The following is a 15,156-nucleotide window of genomic DNA, read 5'->3' as shown; positions in this document are numbered from 1 at the left end:
GAGGACAGATCTGAGGTCCACATAGGATTTATTCTTTTGGGGACCATGTCATGCATTATTTACTGTCTGATGTCCCCAAGGGGATGTGCACCTGCCAAACAGCAGTTGGGGAGCAGTGTTTTATCATTGAGGACTTAATTATCTCAGGGCACCCTATTTACCCCAATTGGTCCAAAGGATAATTCTCAGGAGGAAACTCATGTTTCCTCAACTCTGATGGAAAAGGGGCTTCAGATCATTCACTTGAGGTCTAGGGCATCTGAACCCTCAGATCTGCACTTGCAACATGCCACCTGGTGATGTCACACACATGGAATGTGAGCGGTCTGTCTTGAGGTTGAAGGTTTAGTGTCAAAAATATGTATCATTAATAATTTTACATTGGCTACCTATTAACATGGAAATGCTTCAGATATGCTGGGTTAAATAAATTATTACAATCTACCTCACTTTTTTCATTTATTATGTGATCACTAAAATTTCAAAGTTAAACATGTGGCTCATATTTAATTTTCATGGGCAGTGACGCTGTAGCATGTTGTCTCTTGCAGCGATCAGGCTGCCTCTCCAAATTATGAGAAGATGAGCTGGTGTGGTGGTTCATACCTATAATCCCAGTCACTTGGGAGGCAGGAGGATCACAAGTTTGAGGCCAGCCTCAGCAACTTAAACTCTGTCTCAAAATAAATCTTAATAAGGACTGGGGGTGAAGCTCAGTGACACAGCGCCCCTGGAATCAGACATTCACATGTGTGGGCACACACACAGTGCACACACATAAAACCAGAACACCAAGGTTATAAAACCTAAAAATTTAAAGTAATTCTCACAGTATTATTTATATTTGTGAATATACATTATTGATATTGGTAAATTGAAATGACCATGCATTCCATGTGAAATTTATATTTCCCCTTTGCAAGGTCAGCTGTTCTTCAAGGTAGGAAGCTCTCTCTGAAAAGGATTGTGGCCAGGAACCTGTAAATTTTGTGTTCTGCAGACAGGCTTTGAATTTCTTCACCTGCCACTCAGGGCTAGAGGATCCTGAGACTGTAACTTTGTCTACTCAGGGTTGATGGGGTTAAAATTATCCAGCTAGAGGCAGACAGGTAACAGGGGTGGACTTCCTAATCTGGAAGATTTTTGTCTCAGGCTCAAGCAAAGCTCTGAATCCAATGATGTCTGGGTTGCCCTGTCACTCTGACTTTCAGGTGCTGGAGCATTTTTTTAGAGAGGTTGCCTGGACATGGCAGAGGTCAGGAAATGATAAGTCTGCAGGGTTAGGTATGGTGTAGCAGGAAAAGGGTTGATTGGAAGCAGCCAGAACTGACTGTGGGGACGTGGGCTTTTCTAAGGTCAGGTATTAAATCTATGAATTCCATTCCAGCACAGGTTCAGCTTAACATATGTCCTTTCTGGTCCACATGATGAGAATGGACTGGTTGCTTTGCCCTGTGCCTTTGAGAAATCTGGAGCCCTCTTTGTGCAGCTCCTTGCTTATACCTTACTCTGACCCAGAATGGGTCATGAAGAGAGGGATGGTCATCGTGGGAGAATCCTGACTTATGTGAAAGAATCATATGGGTAGCAGCTATGGTCTGTAGCATTCTTTGTCACTCTTTCCTACCCAGAGGTCACCTATTTTGTACTCTTTTCCAAATCTATGCAAAGCATGGTCTTTCTAAATGCTATATTCCTCCTTCCAGTTCACTACATTATTAAATGTGTACTCATGCTACATTTCAAATAGCAAAATGTTTTGAATTTGTTTCACTGTTATTCATGGCATTTTTTAATGATTATTTTTGTTTATGATTAGCCACATGACAGGAATGCAGGGAATAATCACCTGACACTCAGATGTAAAATATCTTTGTGTCTCTTCTCCATTTATGTTTCTGAGGCACAGATACCGTTTCAGAATGTCTGATCGAGTCTCCCCTTAGGAAACATGATGGAGCGATATGTCCTCAGTCCTGCCATGTTTTGTCGTTGTTCTGATTTAAGACCTGCATGAGACTGACACGAGGTCCCACGGCTGCCGTGTCTCTTAGCGGTCCTAGAGGATATCAGCTGCTGTGCAGTCACCCCTCCTACAGCGCAGCTTGGGTTTGGGGGATGGAGGCTCTTGTACTAGCAACTGAGTACCCTGGGGAGCACAGGACGTCCTGGACAGGTTTCATTTTAGTAGGTCATGGATTGGACATTAGGATTTTCTTCCCCCAACTCTAGTTTCTATTCCTTGCAGACACTTCGTTGGTCAGTTAACAAATTTCCCTTCCATAGAAACTAGTTTGGAAGGGAAAGTCAAAGGTGATCCTTGTTCTCTGGGTCCTCAGAGTTGTGACAGGAGATTAAACTATTCCAAAGAGCTTAGAAGATTATCCCAGTGAATTCTGAGGGGTGTTTCCAAGGCACAACTCACTTCATGCAGATACAAGGGACGGCACAGTGCCTCATGGCGGAGAAGGTCTTCCAGTCCTTAAATGAGCAGGTCGTTCATGGGAGAATTCCCATTTGGTAGGACAGCCTGACCTGACTCTTGAGTCAGACATGTCTGTGTTCCACTCAGCAGTGCCCCTCTCTGGGTTTGTCATTTTAAAAACAGATGTTCACCAATTTCATCCTCATTTTTTATAAACGATGTATTTTATCAGTACTATTTTAAAGATATAAAAATGTTTTCTAAGAGAAAAGATACAGGTGGATTTTACCCCCCTAAAAAAGACATAAACTAAGGCCAGTCTTTGAGCCTATACAATGATATTGTTGAAGGCCCTGCTCTTTCTGGGGAACTTCCTCTGCTGCTGTCACATTCTGCTCCATCAGGCAAGGAGGGGGTCTTTTACATTGAGAGAAGCACAGAACACTAGGAGAGTAGGGATCCAGAGGTAGATGTGTTTCTAACTTTGATGGAATGGGGAATTTTATGACCTTTCCGAGGGTATAATTTTTGGTGTTATGGGGCTATTTCTATACTGTCAAATGTGCCAAAGTCAGATTGGGTAAGAAGTAAATTTATTTTAAAGATGCACTGATTCCTGGGAAAGGAAACATCTCAAAGGTTAGGCAGAGAATGACTAGCCTTTTGTCTGTGTCCCCAATGCTAATCCAATAATGAGGACAAGGTTTTGAGAAAATAAAAAAAAAAAGTTTTATTACTTTGCTAGCAATGGAGAACCACTGGACTCCTTTGTTTCTAGAAGCTGTGATTCTGACTGCCCTGGGGAACAATGGGCCTTTCATGAAGTGATTCTAAGACTACACTGTAGCTGTGCCCTGTTAGGACTTGTAATTTACTTGTACCCTTGAGGGACACAATTTTTGAGATTTTCCGTTGCCAGCCCTGAACTTTTGTTTTTTTAATTGGTTCTTTACAGTTATGCATGACAGTAGAATTCATTTTGATATAATTATACAAGCATGGAACATATCTTATTTTAGTTAGAACACTATTATGGATGTACATGATGGTGGGATTCACTATGGTGTATTCATATAAGCACATAAGAAAACGACTGTGATTCATTTCACTCTCTTTCCTCTCCCTATCCCCTTTCTCTTTCCTTCAGCCGTGAAGTCTTGATTTCTTCATTCCCATGGTGCAGGAACTGAAGGAGAGATAATTAACCAAGAACAGGAAGGTGAATCTTGCTTTCCCATGGTTAGGAAGGGAGGGGGGAAGGAGAAAAGAAGAGAAAAAAGAAAAGTTTTAAAATAAGACACAGTGGCAAAGCAGCAAATCATGGTGTGGATGGCCCTTCTTATATTTCCCCCACTGTAAATTCTTATGCACAAATGGGTGACTACCTTTCTATGATGAGGGAGTTTCTAGAATTGAAGGGTTTTCCCTGTTGTAACTTTAGGATTTTTTTCTAGAAGATTTGGAGAGGAAATTCCAACCTTGGTGGTGACCTGGAAGAAGCAGACTCCTGTACAGCAGTTAATGTTTGAGCATTTCTCAGGGGAACCCTTCAGGAGGATGGAGGACAAGGACAGTGGAACCCTTCAGGGGAAGGAGGACAAGGACAGGGGAACCCTTCAGGAGGAAGGAGGACAAGGACAGGAGAACCCTTCAGGAGGATGGAGGACAGGGACAGGGGAACCATTCAGGGGGAAGGAGGACAAGGACAGGGGAACCCTTCAGGGGGAAGGAGGACAGGGACAGGGGAACCCTTCAGGAGGAAGGAGGACAGGGACAGGGGAACCCTTCAGGAGGATGGAGGACAGGGACGGGGAACCCTTCAGGAGGAAGGAGGACAGGGACAGGGGAACCCTTCAGGAGGAAGGAGGACAGGGACAGGGGAACCCTTCAGGGGGAAGGAGGACAAGGACAGGGGAACCCTTCAGGAGGAAGGACAAGGACAGGGGAACCCTTCAGGAGGAAGGAGGACAAGGACAGGGGAACCCTTCAGGGGGAAGGAGGACAGGGACAGGGGAACCCTTCAGGAGGAAGGACAAGGACAGGGGAACCCTTCAGGGGGAAGGAGGACAGAACACGGGAACCCTCCAGGAGGAAGGAGGACAAGGACAGGGGAACCCTTCAGGAGGAAGGAGGACAAGGACAGGGGAACCCTTCAGGAGGAAGGAGGACAGGGACAGGGGAACCCTTCAGGAGGAAGGACAAGGACAGGGGAACCCTTCAGGGGGAAGGAGGACAGAACAGGGGAACCCTCCAGGAGGAAGGAGGACAAGGACAGGGGAACCCTTCAGGAGGAAGGAGGACAGGGACAGGGGAACCCTTCAGGAGGAAGGAGGACAGGGACAGGAGAACCCTTCAGGAGGAAGGAGGACAAGGACAGGGGAACCCTTCAGGAGGAAGGAGGACAGGGACAGGGGAACCCTTCAGGAGGAAGGAGGACAAGGACAGGGGAACCCTTCAGGAGGATGGAGGACAGGGACAGGGGAACCCTTCAGGAGGAAGGAGGACAAGGACAGGGGAACCCTTCAGGAGGAAGGAGGACAGGGACAGGGGAACCCTTCAGGAGGAAGGAGGACAAGGACAGGGGAACCCTTCAGGAGGATGGAGGACAAGGACAGGGGAACCCTTCAGGAGGAAGGAGGACAGGGACAGGGGAACCCTTCAGGAGGATGGAGGACAGGGACAGGGGAACCCTTCAGGAGGAAGGAGGACAGGGACAGGGAAACCCTCTAGGAGGAAGGAGGACAGGGACAGGGAAACACTTCAGGAGGAAGGAGGACAGGGACAGGGGAACCCTTCAGGGGGAAGGAGGACAGGGACAGGGAAACCCTCTAGGAGGAAGGAGGACAGGGACAGGGGAACCCTTCAGGAGGAAGGAGGACAGGGACAGGGGAACCCTTCAGGAGGAAGGAGGACAGGGACAGGGGAACCCTTCAGGAGGAAGGAGGACAGGGACAGGGGAACCCTTCAGGAGGATGGAGGACAGGGACAGGGGAACCCTTCAGGAGGAAGGAGGACAAGGACAGGGGAACGCTTCAGGGGGAAGGAGGACAAGGACGGGAACCCTTCAGGGGGAAGGAGGACAGGGACAGGGGAACCCTTCAGGAGGAAGGAGGACAAGGACGGGAACCCTTCAGGAGGAAGGAGGACAGGGACAGGGGAACCCTTCAGGAGGAAGGAGGACAGGGACAGGGGAACCCTTCAGGGGGAAGGAGGACAGGGACAGGGGAACCCTTCAGGAGGAAGGAGGACAGGGACAGGGGAACCCTTCAGGAGGAAGGAGGACAGGGACAGGGGAACCCTTCAGGAGGAAGGAGGACAGGGACAGGGGAACCCTTCAGGGGGAAGGAGGACAGGGACAGGGGAACCCTTCAGGAGGAAGGAGGACAAGGACGGGAACCCTTCAGGAGGAAGGAGGACAGGGACAGGGGAACCCTTCAGGAGGAAGGACAAGGACAGGGGAACCCTTCAGGAGGAAGGAGGACAGGGACAGGGGAACCCTTCAGGAGGAAGGAGGACAGGGACAGGGGAACCCTTCAGAGGGAAGGAGGACAAGGACAGGGGAACCCTTCAGGAGGAAGGAGGACAAGGACGGGAACCCTTCAGGAGGAAGGAGGACAAGGACAGGGGAACCCTTCAGGAGGAAGGAGGACAAGGACGGGAACCCTTCCGGGGGAAGGAGGACAGGGACAGGAACCCTTCAGGGGGAAGGAGGACAGGGACAGGGGAACCCTTCAGGGGGAAGGAGGACAGGGACAGGGGAACCCTTCAGGAGGAAGGAGGACAAGGACGGGAACCCTTCAGGAGGAAGGAGGACAAGGACAGGGGAACCCTTCAGGAGGAAGGAGGACAAGGACGGGAACCCTTCAGGAGGAAGGAGGACAGGGACAGGAACCCTTCAGGGGGAAGGAGGACAGGGACAGGGGAACCCTTCCGGGGGAAGGAGGACAAGGACGGGAACCCTTCAGGGGGAAGGAGGTAAAGGACAGGGGAACCCTTCAGGGGGAAGGAGGACAAGGACGGGAACCCTTCAGGAGGATGGAGGACAAGGACAGGGGAACCCTTCAGGAGGAAGGAGGACAAGGACGGGAACCCTTCAGGAGGATGGAGGACAAGGACAGGGGAACCCTTCAGGAGGAAGGAGGACAGGGACAGGGGAACCCTTCAGGAGGATGGAGGACAGGGACAGGGGAACCCTTCAGGAGGAAGGAGGACAAGGACAGGGGAACCCTTCAGGAGGAAGGAGGACAGGGACAGGGGAACCCTTCAGGGGGAAGGAGGACAAGGACGGGAACCCTTCAGGAGGAAGGAGGACAGGGACAGGAACCCTTCAGGGGGAAGGAGGACAGGGACAGGGGAACCCTTCCGGGGGAAGGAGGACAAGGACGGGAACCCTTCAGGGGGAAGGAGGTAAAGGACAGGGGAACCCTTCAGGGGGAAGGAGGACAAGGACGGGAACCCTTCAGGAGGATGGAGGACAAGGACAGGGGAACCCTTCAGGAGGAAGGAGGACAAGGACGGGAACCCTTCAGGAGGATGGAGGACAAGGACAGGGGAACCCTTCAGGAGGAAGGAGGACAGGGACAGGGGAACCCTTCAGGAGGATGGAGGACAGGGACAGGGGAACCCTTCAGGAGGAAGGAGGACAAGGACAGGGGAACCCTTCAGGAGGAAGGAGGACAGGGACAGGGGAACCCTTCAGGGGGAAGGAGGACAAGGACAGGGAAACCCTTCAGGAGGAAGGAGGACAAGGACAGGGGAACCCTTCAGGAGGAAGGAGGACAAGGACAGGGGAACCCTTCAGGAGGAAGGAGGACAAGGACGGGAACCCTTCCGGGGGAAGGAGGACAGGGACAGGAACCCTTCAGGGGGAAGGAGGACAGGGACAGGGGAACCCTTCAGGGGGAAGGAGGACAGGGACAGGGGAACCCTTCAGGAGGAAGGAGGACAAGGACGGGAACCCTTCAGGAGGAAGGAGGACAAGGACAGGGGAACCCTTCAGGAGGAAGGAGGACAAGGACGGGAACCCTTCAGGAGGAAGGAGGACAGGGACAGGAACCCTTCAGGGGGAAGGAGGACAGGGACAGGGGAACCCTTCCGGGGGAAGGAGGACAAGGACAGGGGAACCCTTCAGGAGGAAGGAGGACAGGGACAGGGGAACCCTTCAGGAGAATGGAGGACAGGGACAGGGGAACCCTTCAGGAGGAAGGAGGACAGGGACAGGGGAACCCTTCCGGGGCAAGGAGGACAAGGACGGGAACCCTTCCGGGGGAAGGAGGACAAGGACGGGAACCCTTCCGGGGGAAGGAGGACAGGGACAGGGGAACCCTTCAGGAGGAAGGAGGACAAGGACGGGAACCCTTCAGGGGGAAGGAGGACAGGGACAGGGGAACCCTTCAGGAGGAAGGAGGACAAGGACGGGAACCCTTCAGGAGGAAGGAGGACAAGGACGGGAACCCTTCAGGAGGAAGGAGGACAGGGACAGGGGAACCCTTCAGGAGGAAGGAGGACAAGGACGGGAACCCTTCAGGGGGAAGGAGGACAGGGACAGGGGAACCCTTCAGGAGGAAGGAGGACAAGGACAGGGGAACCCTTCAGGGGGAAGGAGGACAAGGACGGGAACCCTTCAGGAGGAAGGAGGACAGGGACAGGGGAACCCTTCAGGAGGAAGGAGGACAAGGACGGGAACCCTTCAGGGGGAAGGAGGACAGGGACAGGGGTACCCTTCAGGAGGAAGGAGGACAAGGACGGGAACCCTTCAGGGGGAAGGAGGACAGGGACAGGGGAACCCTTCAGGGGGAAGGAGGACAAGGACGGGAACCCTTCAGGGGGAAGGAGGACAAGGTCGGGAACCCTTCAGGAGGAAGGAGGAAAAGGACAGGGGAACCCTTCAGGGGGAAGGAGGACAAGGACAGAGGAACCCTTCAGGGGGAAGGAGGACAGGGACAGGCGAACCCTTCAGGGGGAAGGAGGACAGGGACAGGGGAACCCTTCAGGAGGAAGGAGGACAAGGACAGGGGAACCCTTCAGGGGGAAGGAGGACAAGGACGGGAACCCTTCAGGAGGAAGGAGGACAGGGACAGAGGAACCCTTCAGGGGGAAGGAGGACAGGGACAGGCGAACCCTTCAGGGGGAAGGAGGACAGGGACAGGGGAACCCTTCAGGAGGAAGGAGGACAAGGACAGGGGAACCCTTCAGGAGGAAGGAGGACAAGGACAGGGGAACCCTTCAGGGGGAAGGAGGACAAGGACGGGAACCCTTCAGGAGGAAGGAGGACAGGGACAGGCGAACCCTTCAGGAGGAAGGAGGACAAGGACGGGAACCCTTCAGGGGGAAGGAGGACAAGGACGGGAACCCTTCAGGGGGAAGGAGGACAAGGACGGGAACCCTTCAGGGGGAAGGAGGACAAGGACGGGAACCCTTCAGGAGGAAGGAGGAAAAGGACAGGGGAACTCTTCAGGGGGAAGGAGGACTAGAACAGGGGAACCCTTCAGGAGGAAGGAGGACAGGGACAGGGGAACCCTTCAGGGGGAAGGAGGACAGGGACAGGGGAACCCTTCAGGAGGAAGGAGGACAAGGACAGGGGAACCCTTCAGGGGGAAGGAGGACAGGGACAGGGAAACCCTTCAGGAGGAAGGAGGACAAGGACGGGAACCCTCTAGGAGGAAGGAGGACTAGGACGGGAACCCTTCAGGGGGAAGGAGGACAAGGACAGGGAAACCCTTCAGGAGGAAGGAGGACAAGGACGGGAACCCTCTAGGAGGAAGGAGGACAAGGACGGGAACCCTTCAGGGGGAAGGAGGACAAGGACGGGAATCCTTCAGGGGGAAGGAGGACAGGGACAGGGGAACCCTTCCGGGGGAAGGAGGACAAGGACGGGAACCCTTCTGGGGGAAGGAGGAGCCTTGGGAGTTCTCTGCACTTGGCAGTGTGGTCCCAGAAGTCCCAACTCCAGTCTTTGCTCCTTGTTTTCATTCTCCTCAGTGTAAACAGATGTGGATTTGGGTTGATTCAAGCTGAGGTACTAGGGCCCTGATAAAAGAGTTTGTTTTCCTCAATACTTTTGGTTGGTCTATCAGCAGCCTGAAATCTCCTGGCCATAGAGGCATCAATCATCTGACAGTCAGGACAGTACGTGATCGACACCTGCTAGGGTGTGGACACAGCCTACATTAGACAGCATTTTCAAGGGCACCCTTAATGTCCTTCTTCTTAGCTCGAGGAACCCTTCCTTTCCAGATAACTGCATGTGCTTAAACTACGTTGGAGGCATATTTTGAGTCAGTGTGAATGCCTGCCTTCTTTCCTTTGGCCAGGCAGAGCTCTTGTGATTATTCTCCACAGGGTTCCTTTACCCAATCAGAGTCATTTACCTTTTTTGTTTTGGTACCAGGGATTGAACCCAGGGGTGTTTTAACCACTGAGCATCATCCCCAGACCCCTTTTTAAATTTTGAGACAGGGTCTCACTATGTTGCTTAGGCTTTGAATGTGCAATCCTCCACCTCAGCCTTCTTTGCCTCTGGGATTACAGGGGTGTGCCACTACATTTGGGTCAATAGTGTGTTTTTTTTTTGAGAAGTCTCTATTCAAAATTGATTCATAAATTTCAAAAAATTGAATATATTTCTTCTTTTCATTTACACAAAAATTTGTTGTTTTAATGTGTAAAAGGTTGACATGTTTATGTCCTCTTTACATAAAATATAAATATCATTTAACCAATTTGATTTTGTTGTCTTAACATGTTTCTGTTCGTGTTCTCATTTATGATAACTTTCCTATTCTGAAAATTCTTTTAACATTTACACTTAATTTTATCCTGAATGTTCCTTCTGAGTCCAGGTCAAATAAACTTAGATAAACATCAAGTACTACCATTTACCAGATGCTCCACGAAAGATGAAGACTCTTACTTTTATCATGTCATTTTCATTTTTATGAATTAAGATATGAAAAACCTCTTAGAGCGATATGTGCACATTTGAAATGATTAAAAAGGATTGTTGTTGCTATTTGCTATTTTACTTTGTGTGTGTGTGGTGCTGGGGATTGAACCCAGGGCCTTGTGCTTGCAAGGCAACTACCAACTAAGCTATATCTGCAGCCCCTACTATTTTAATAACATGCATAAATCCCATAAAATATTTGAACTCAGACTCATCAATGAATATTTCCTTTAGTGGTCTATCTCTTTGCAATTCAGAAGTTTCTCTTGTTACACTGTTGTTGGAATCACTAGAGAGCTTGCCGCATATTCAGAAAACCAGGCTGCATCCCAGAACTACTGAATCAGAGTCTACACTTTAGTAAATCTCTGATTCATGGTTGTACAATTACAATTTGAGAGTTACCCTCCTAAATCACCATAACTCTTCCATGTGAGGAATATATGCAGTTTATCTTATGATACATAAAATAAGAATTAAAATGTATGTTCTTGTGATCGTACCTTAATTTTATGTTTTATTTCACAAGAGTAGAGTGTACGCACTGCTTTTGGACTCATGTCCCTTTTTCCTCAGAGTTAGATCGCAGAGCATCACTGTGTTCACAGTATCTTATTAAATTACGGATGTCCCTCACTTATGTGACAGCCATTTCTACTAATTTTCATTCAGTTTCAGCTAATTAAAAACTCTGGAGCTGGGGTTGTGGTTCAGTGGTAGAGTGCTTGCTTGGCATGTGTGAGACACTGGGTTCAATCCTCAGTACCACATATAAATACAAGAATAAAATAATGGTCTATCAACATCTAAAAGTATGTTTTAAAAATTCTGTGAATGATCATGTGGTCAGTGTGCTGTTTATATACTGATTCTTATTCCAGGAACTGTTGACATTCAGGGATGTGGCCATTGATTTCTCTGAAGAGGAGTGGGAAAGCCTGGAGCCTGCTCAGCAGAATTTATATAGAGACGTGATGTTAGAGAACTACAGGAACCTGGTCTTCCTGGGTGAGGATGACGTCCCTTCAGAATCCCTAACTAATTATCAATATTGATTTTCTTCCTTTGCAGACTCTTTTGGGAACTTCTCTGCAAGAATGAGTTTCAGATTTGTGCTTTCAAGAAAAAAGAATACTAGTTACATTTCTTTTAGTCTTTAATCTCCCCCTTTCTTGGTGTGATATATATTCATTGCTCTAGAAAAGCAGTACATAGAATAATTCAGTGATATAGAATATTGTGGCCTACACATAGCGAAGGATGCAGCTTGGGAGGCCCAGAGACCAAGGAGGAAGCCAAGCTTCCGACTGTTGGTTGAGAAGTTATCCCAGCAGAAAAGATATCTCAGCAGCTTAGCTTTCTCCCTGTTGCTGTCACAGAAGAACACACACTGCCCCTGTCTGTCATGCTTACTGCCCTGTCTGTCATGGAAGAACACACAGGGCCCCTGTCTGTCATGGAAGAACACACAGGGCCCCTGTCGGTCATGGAAGAACACACACTGCCCCCTGTCTATCATGGAAGAACACACACTGCCCCCTGTCAGTCATGGAAGAACACACACTGCCCCCTGTCAGTCATGGAAGAACACACAGGGCCCCTGTCAGTCATGGAAGAACACATAGGGCCCCTGTCTTTCATGCTTACTGCCCCCTGTTGGTCATGGAAGAACACACAGGGCCCCTGTCGGTCATGGAAGAAAACACACTGCCCCCTGTCGGTTTTGGAAGAACACACACTGCCCCCTGTCTGTCATGGAAGAACACACAGGGCCCCTGTCTGTCATGGAAGAACACACACTGCCCCCTATCAGTCATGGAAGAACACATAGGGCCCCTGTCGGTCATGGAAGAACACACACTGCCCCCTGTCAGTCATGGAAGAACACACAGGGCCCCTGTCAGTCATGGAAGAACACACAGGGCCCCTGTCTGTCACGGAAGAACACACACTGCCCCCTGTCTGTCATGGAAGAACACACAGGGCCCCTGTCTGTCATGCTTACTGCCCCCTGTCGGTCATGGAAGAACACACAGGGCCCCTGTCTGTCATGGAAGAACACACAGGGCCCCTGTCGGTCATGGAAGAACACACACTGCCCCCTGTCTGTCATGGAAGAACACACAGGGCCCCTGTCTGTCATGCTTACTGCCCCCTGTCTGTCATGGAAGAACACACAGGGCCCCTGTCTGTCATGGAAGAACACACAGGGCCCCTGTCTGTCACGGAAGAACACACACTGCCCCCTGTCAGTCATGGAAGAACACACAGGGCCCCTGTCTGTCATGGAAGAACACACAGGGCCCCTGTCTGTCATGGAAGAGCACACACTGCCCCCTGTCAGTCATGGAAGAACACACAGGGCCCCTGTTGGTCATGGAAGAACACACAGGGCTCCTGTCTGTCATGGAAGAACACACACTGCCCCCTGTCTGTCACGGAAGAACACACACTGCCTCCTGTCAGTCATGGAAGAACACACAGGGCCCCTGTTGGTCATGCTTTCAGGTTTGGTGACTCTCCTGATTTTCCTGCAGTGACGTCCCAACTCATTCCCAATAACTCTTCCCTTTGCTTGTGAGGGTCAGTGTGATCTGACAGCTCTTCCATTATTTGTGGGTCTCTAGGAAAGCTGTCCAGATCAGACCATTGTAGTATGTTAATGTCACAAAGCAAAGTCTCTGACATTTATATATTTATTCATTAAGATTCCCTTACCGGAGCTCTGTCTAAACACTTATAATGAATTTTCTGTGAAGTTTCTGCCATGTAATGAATGTCGAGATTCACAGTGACTGCTCTTTTAGGGCTACAGTCACTGTGTGAATTGTAGTTATATAAAAAGGCTTGTAAAGTAGTGCATCTGTGGTTATTTATAATTTTGTTGGTTAAATTTTCTTTTTTTCCCTTTCATTTTATAGAGGAGGTTTCATGTTAATACTGTTTTATTTTGTGATTAGGTAGCAATTTCCATTAGGACAATGTAAGTTGAAACTAAGATATGCATGAACCTTGTTTCTGTTGCCAAAAAAATTATATGTGCTTTTACTTGCTTGGATAAATATTACGCCTGTTTTTAAAAAATAACTTTTATATTTTATCCAGATTTGTTTTTCATCATGCCTATGTACACAGTAATGAACATTTTATTTCATTTAAAAAAATTTTGGACACAATATTTTTATTTTATTCATTTATTTTTATGTGGTGCTGAGGATCAAACCCAGTGCCTCACACATGCTAGGTGACTGCTCAAACACCGAATCACAACCCCAGCCCCAGAAATTTTCTATATATAAATGTAATGGGGATTGAATTCAAGGGTGTGCTAATAATAAGCTACATCCCCAACCCCTTTTAATTTATATTTGGAGGGAGGTTCTTAGTAAGTTATTGAGGATGGCTTTGAATTAGTCTTTCTGCCTCAGAATTGCTAGTAACTGGGATTACATGCATTTCCATCATTTATATATTGATGAGTTTGTTCTTATTTATAGTATAAAGATCATAACAGTTAAATGGTAGGTTTTAAAAATCTTGCATTTCTGTTTATCTTATGTGTTGTTTGAAATTTAAAAAAAAAATTTTGTTGTTGTAGATGGACATGATACCTTTATTTTATTTATTTACATGTGGTGCTGAGGATCAAACTCAGTGCCTCACACATGCTAGGCAAGTGCTTTACCACTGAGCCACAGCCCCAGCCCTGAAATTTTAATTTTGATCAAAACTGCAAAACAAAATTTGCTTTCTCCAACATTTCAGTTTCACTGTTCAGTAATGTTAATTGAAACTCTTACACAATATATCTTTAGAAAGTTTACATCTCAAAAAGCAAAAAATTAATTCCCATCTAAAGAAGACCTCATTTCTGTCTCCATCACAAACTTCATTCTCATTTTTGTTCAGAAAGGAGTATTTTGTTTGTTTTTTAGGTTAGATATCTCAGATTGGTATAATTCTGCGGCATTTGTCTTTTTGTTAGTGACTTACTTCAGTTAACATATGTACTAAAGATTTATCCTTATTATAGATTTGAGAAAATTTCTTACTTTTTTCTTACCATTTTTGACTTAAAAATATTCTATAATTTCTATATTCTGAATTACCTCGTCCACTCATTTCAAGGGAGGTTTGGTTTACTTCCACACAGTGACTCTGTTGAATGACATTGTAACAAACGTGGGTGTGCAGATGTCTTCACTTGCCATGCGTGGGAAGACTTATTACCATGCTCACTCAGAATTCCGTATGCCTATTTGTCTAACTTGATATTGGTATTGACAATTGAATATGGTTGGTTTTAATATGTTTTTAAGTCAGGAAACAACAGTCTTCCAGTTTTGTGTGTGATGCTATACAGTTTTTGGACTATCCTTTTCTGTTTCTGCAAAAAATAAGATTGGGAGTTTGATACATGGAGTCTCCAGATACCTTTGAGGAATACAAGCATCTTTTAATTTTATCTTTCAATTCTTGAACAAGACCATGTTCAAGAGTATTCAATCCACTGTCACATATTCATGAATTTTTGAACTTCCCTTCCATTTTTGATTTCTGATTTTATTCTATGATGTCTACAAAATAGTTGTAGTATCTTCATATCTATTAACTTTTTTTTATTTCCTATGAATTGGTCTATCTACTATACTGGTCCATTTGCTAGTGAGAACATTGAGTATACATGTCAAATTGGTTTAAAGTATTTTTCAGTCTTCCGTTGCATGATTACCATTTCACTGGACTTTTCCTTTACAGAAAATGGGGATTTTTGTCTCCTAGTATT

The 15,156-nt window shown here is 47.8% G+C and overlaps 1 protein-coding gene across 1 annotated transcript in view; it reads left to right on the top strand.

The window, feature by feature from the left end:
* Nucleotides 1-15,156, top strand: part of LOC124986805 (zinc finger protein 93-like) — a 43,590-nt gene that overhangs the window by 21,556 nt on the left and 6,878 nt on the right. The window contains exon 2 of the mRNA XM_047555563.1: nt 11,252-11,378. Within this exon, the coding sequence (XP_047411519.1) occupies nt 11,252-11,378 (127 nt within the window). The remainder of the gene's footprint in view (nt 1-11,251; nt 11,379-15,156) is intronic.

The sequence above is a fragment of the Sciurus carolinensis genome, chromosome 6 (assembly GCF_902686445.1).
Source record: "Sciurus carolinensis chromosome 6, mSciCar1.2, whole genome shotgun sequence".
Lineage (NCBI taxonomy): Eukaryota > Metazoa > Chordata > Mammalia > Rodentia > Sciuridae > Sciurus > Sciurus carolinensis.
This window is presented reverse-complemented; position numbering and strand designations above follow the sequence as displayed.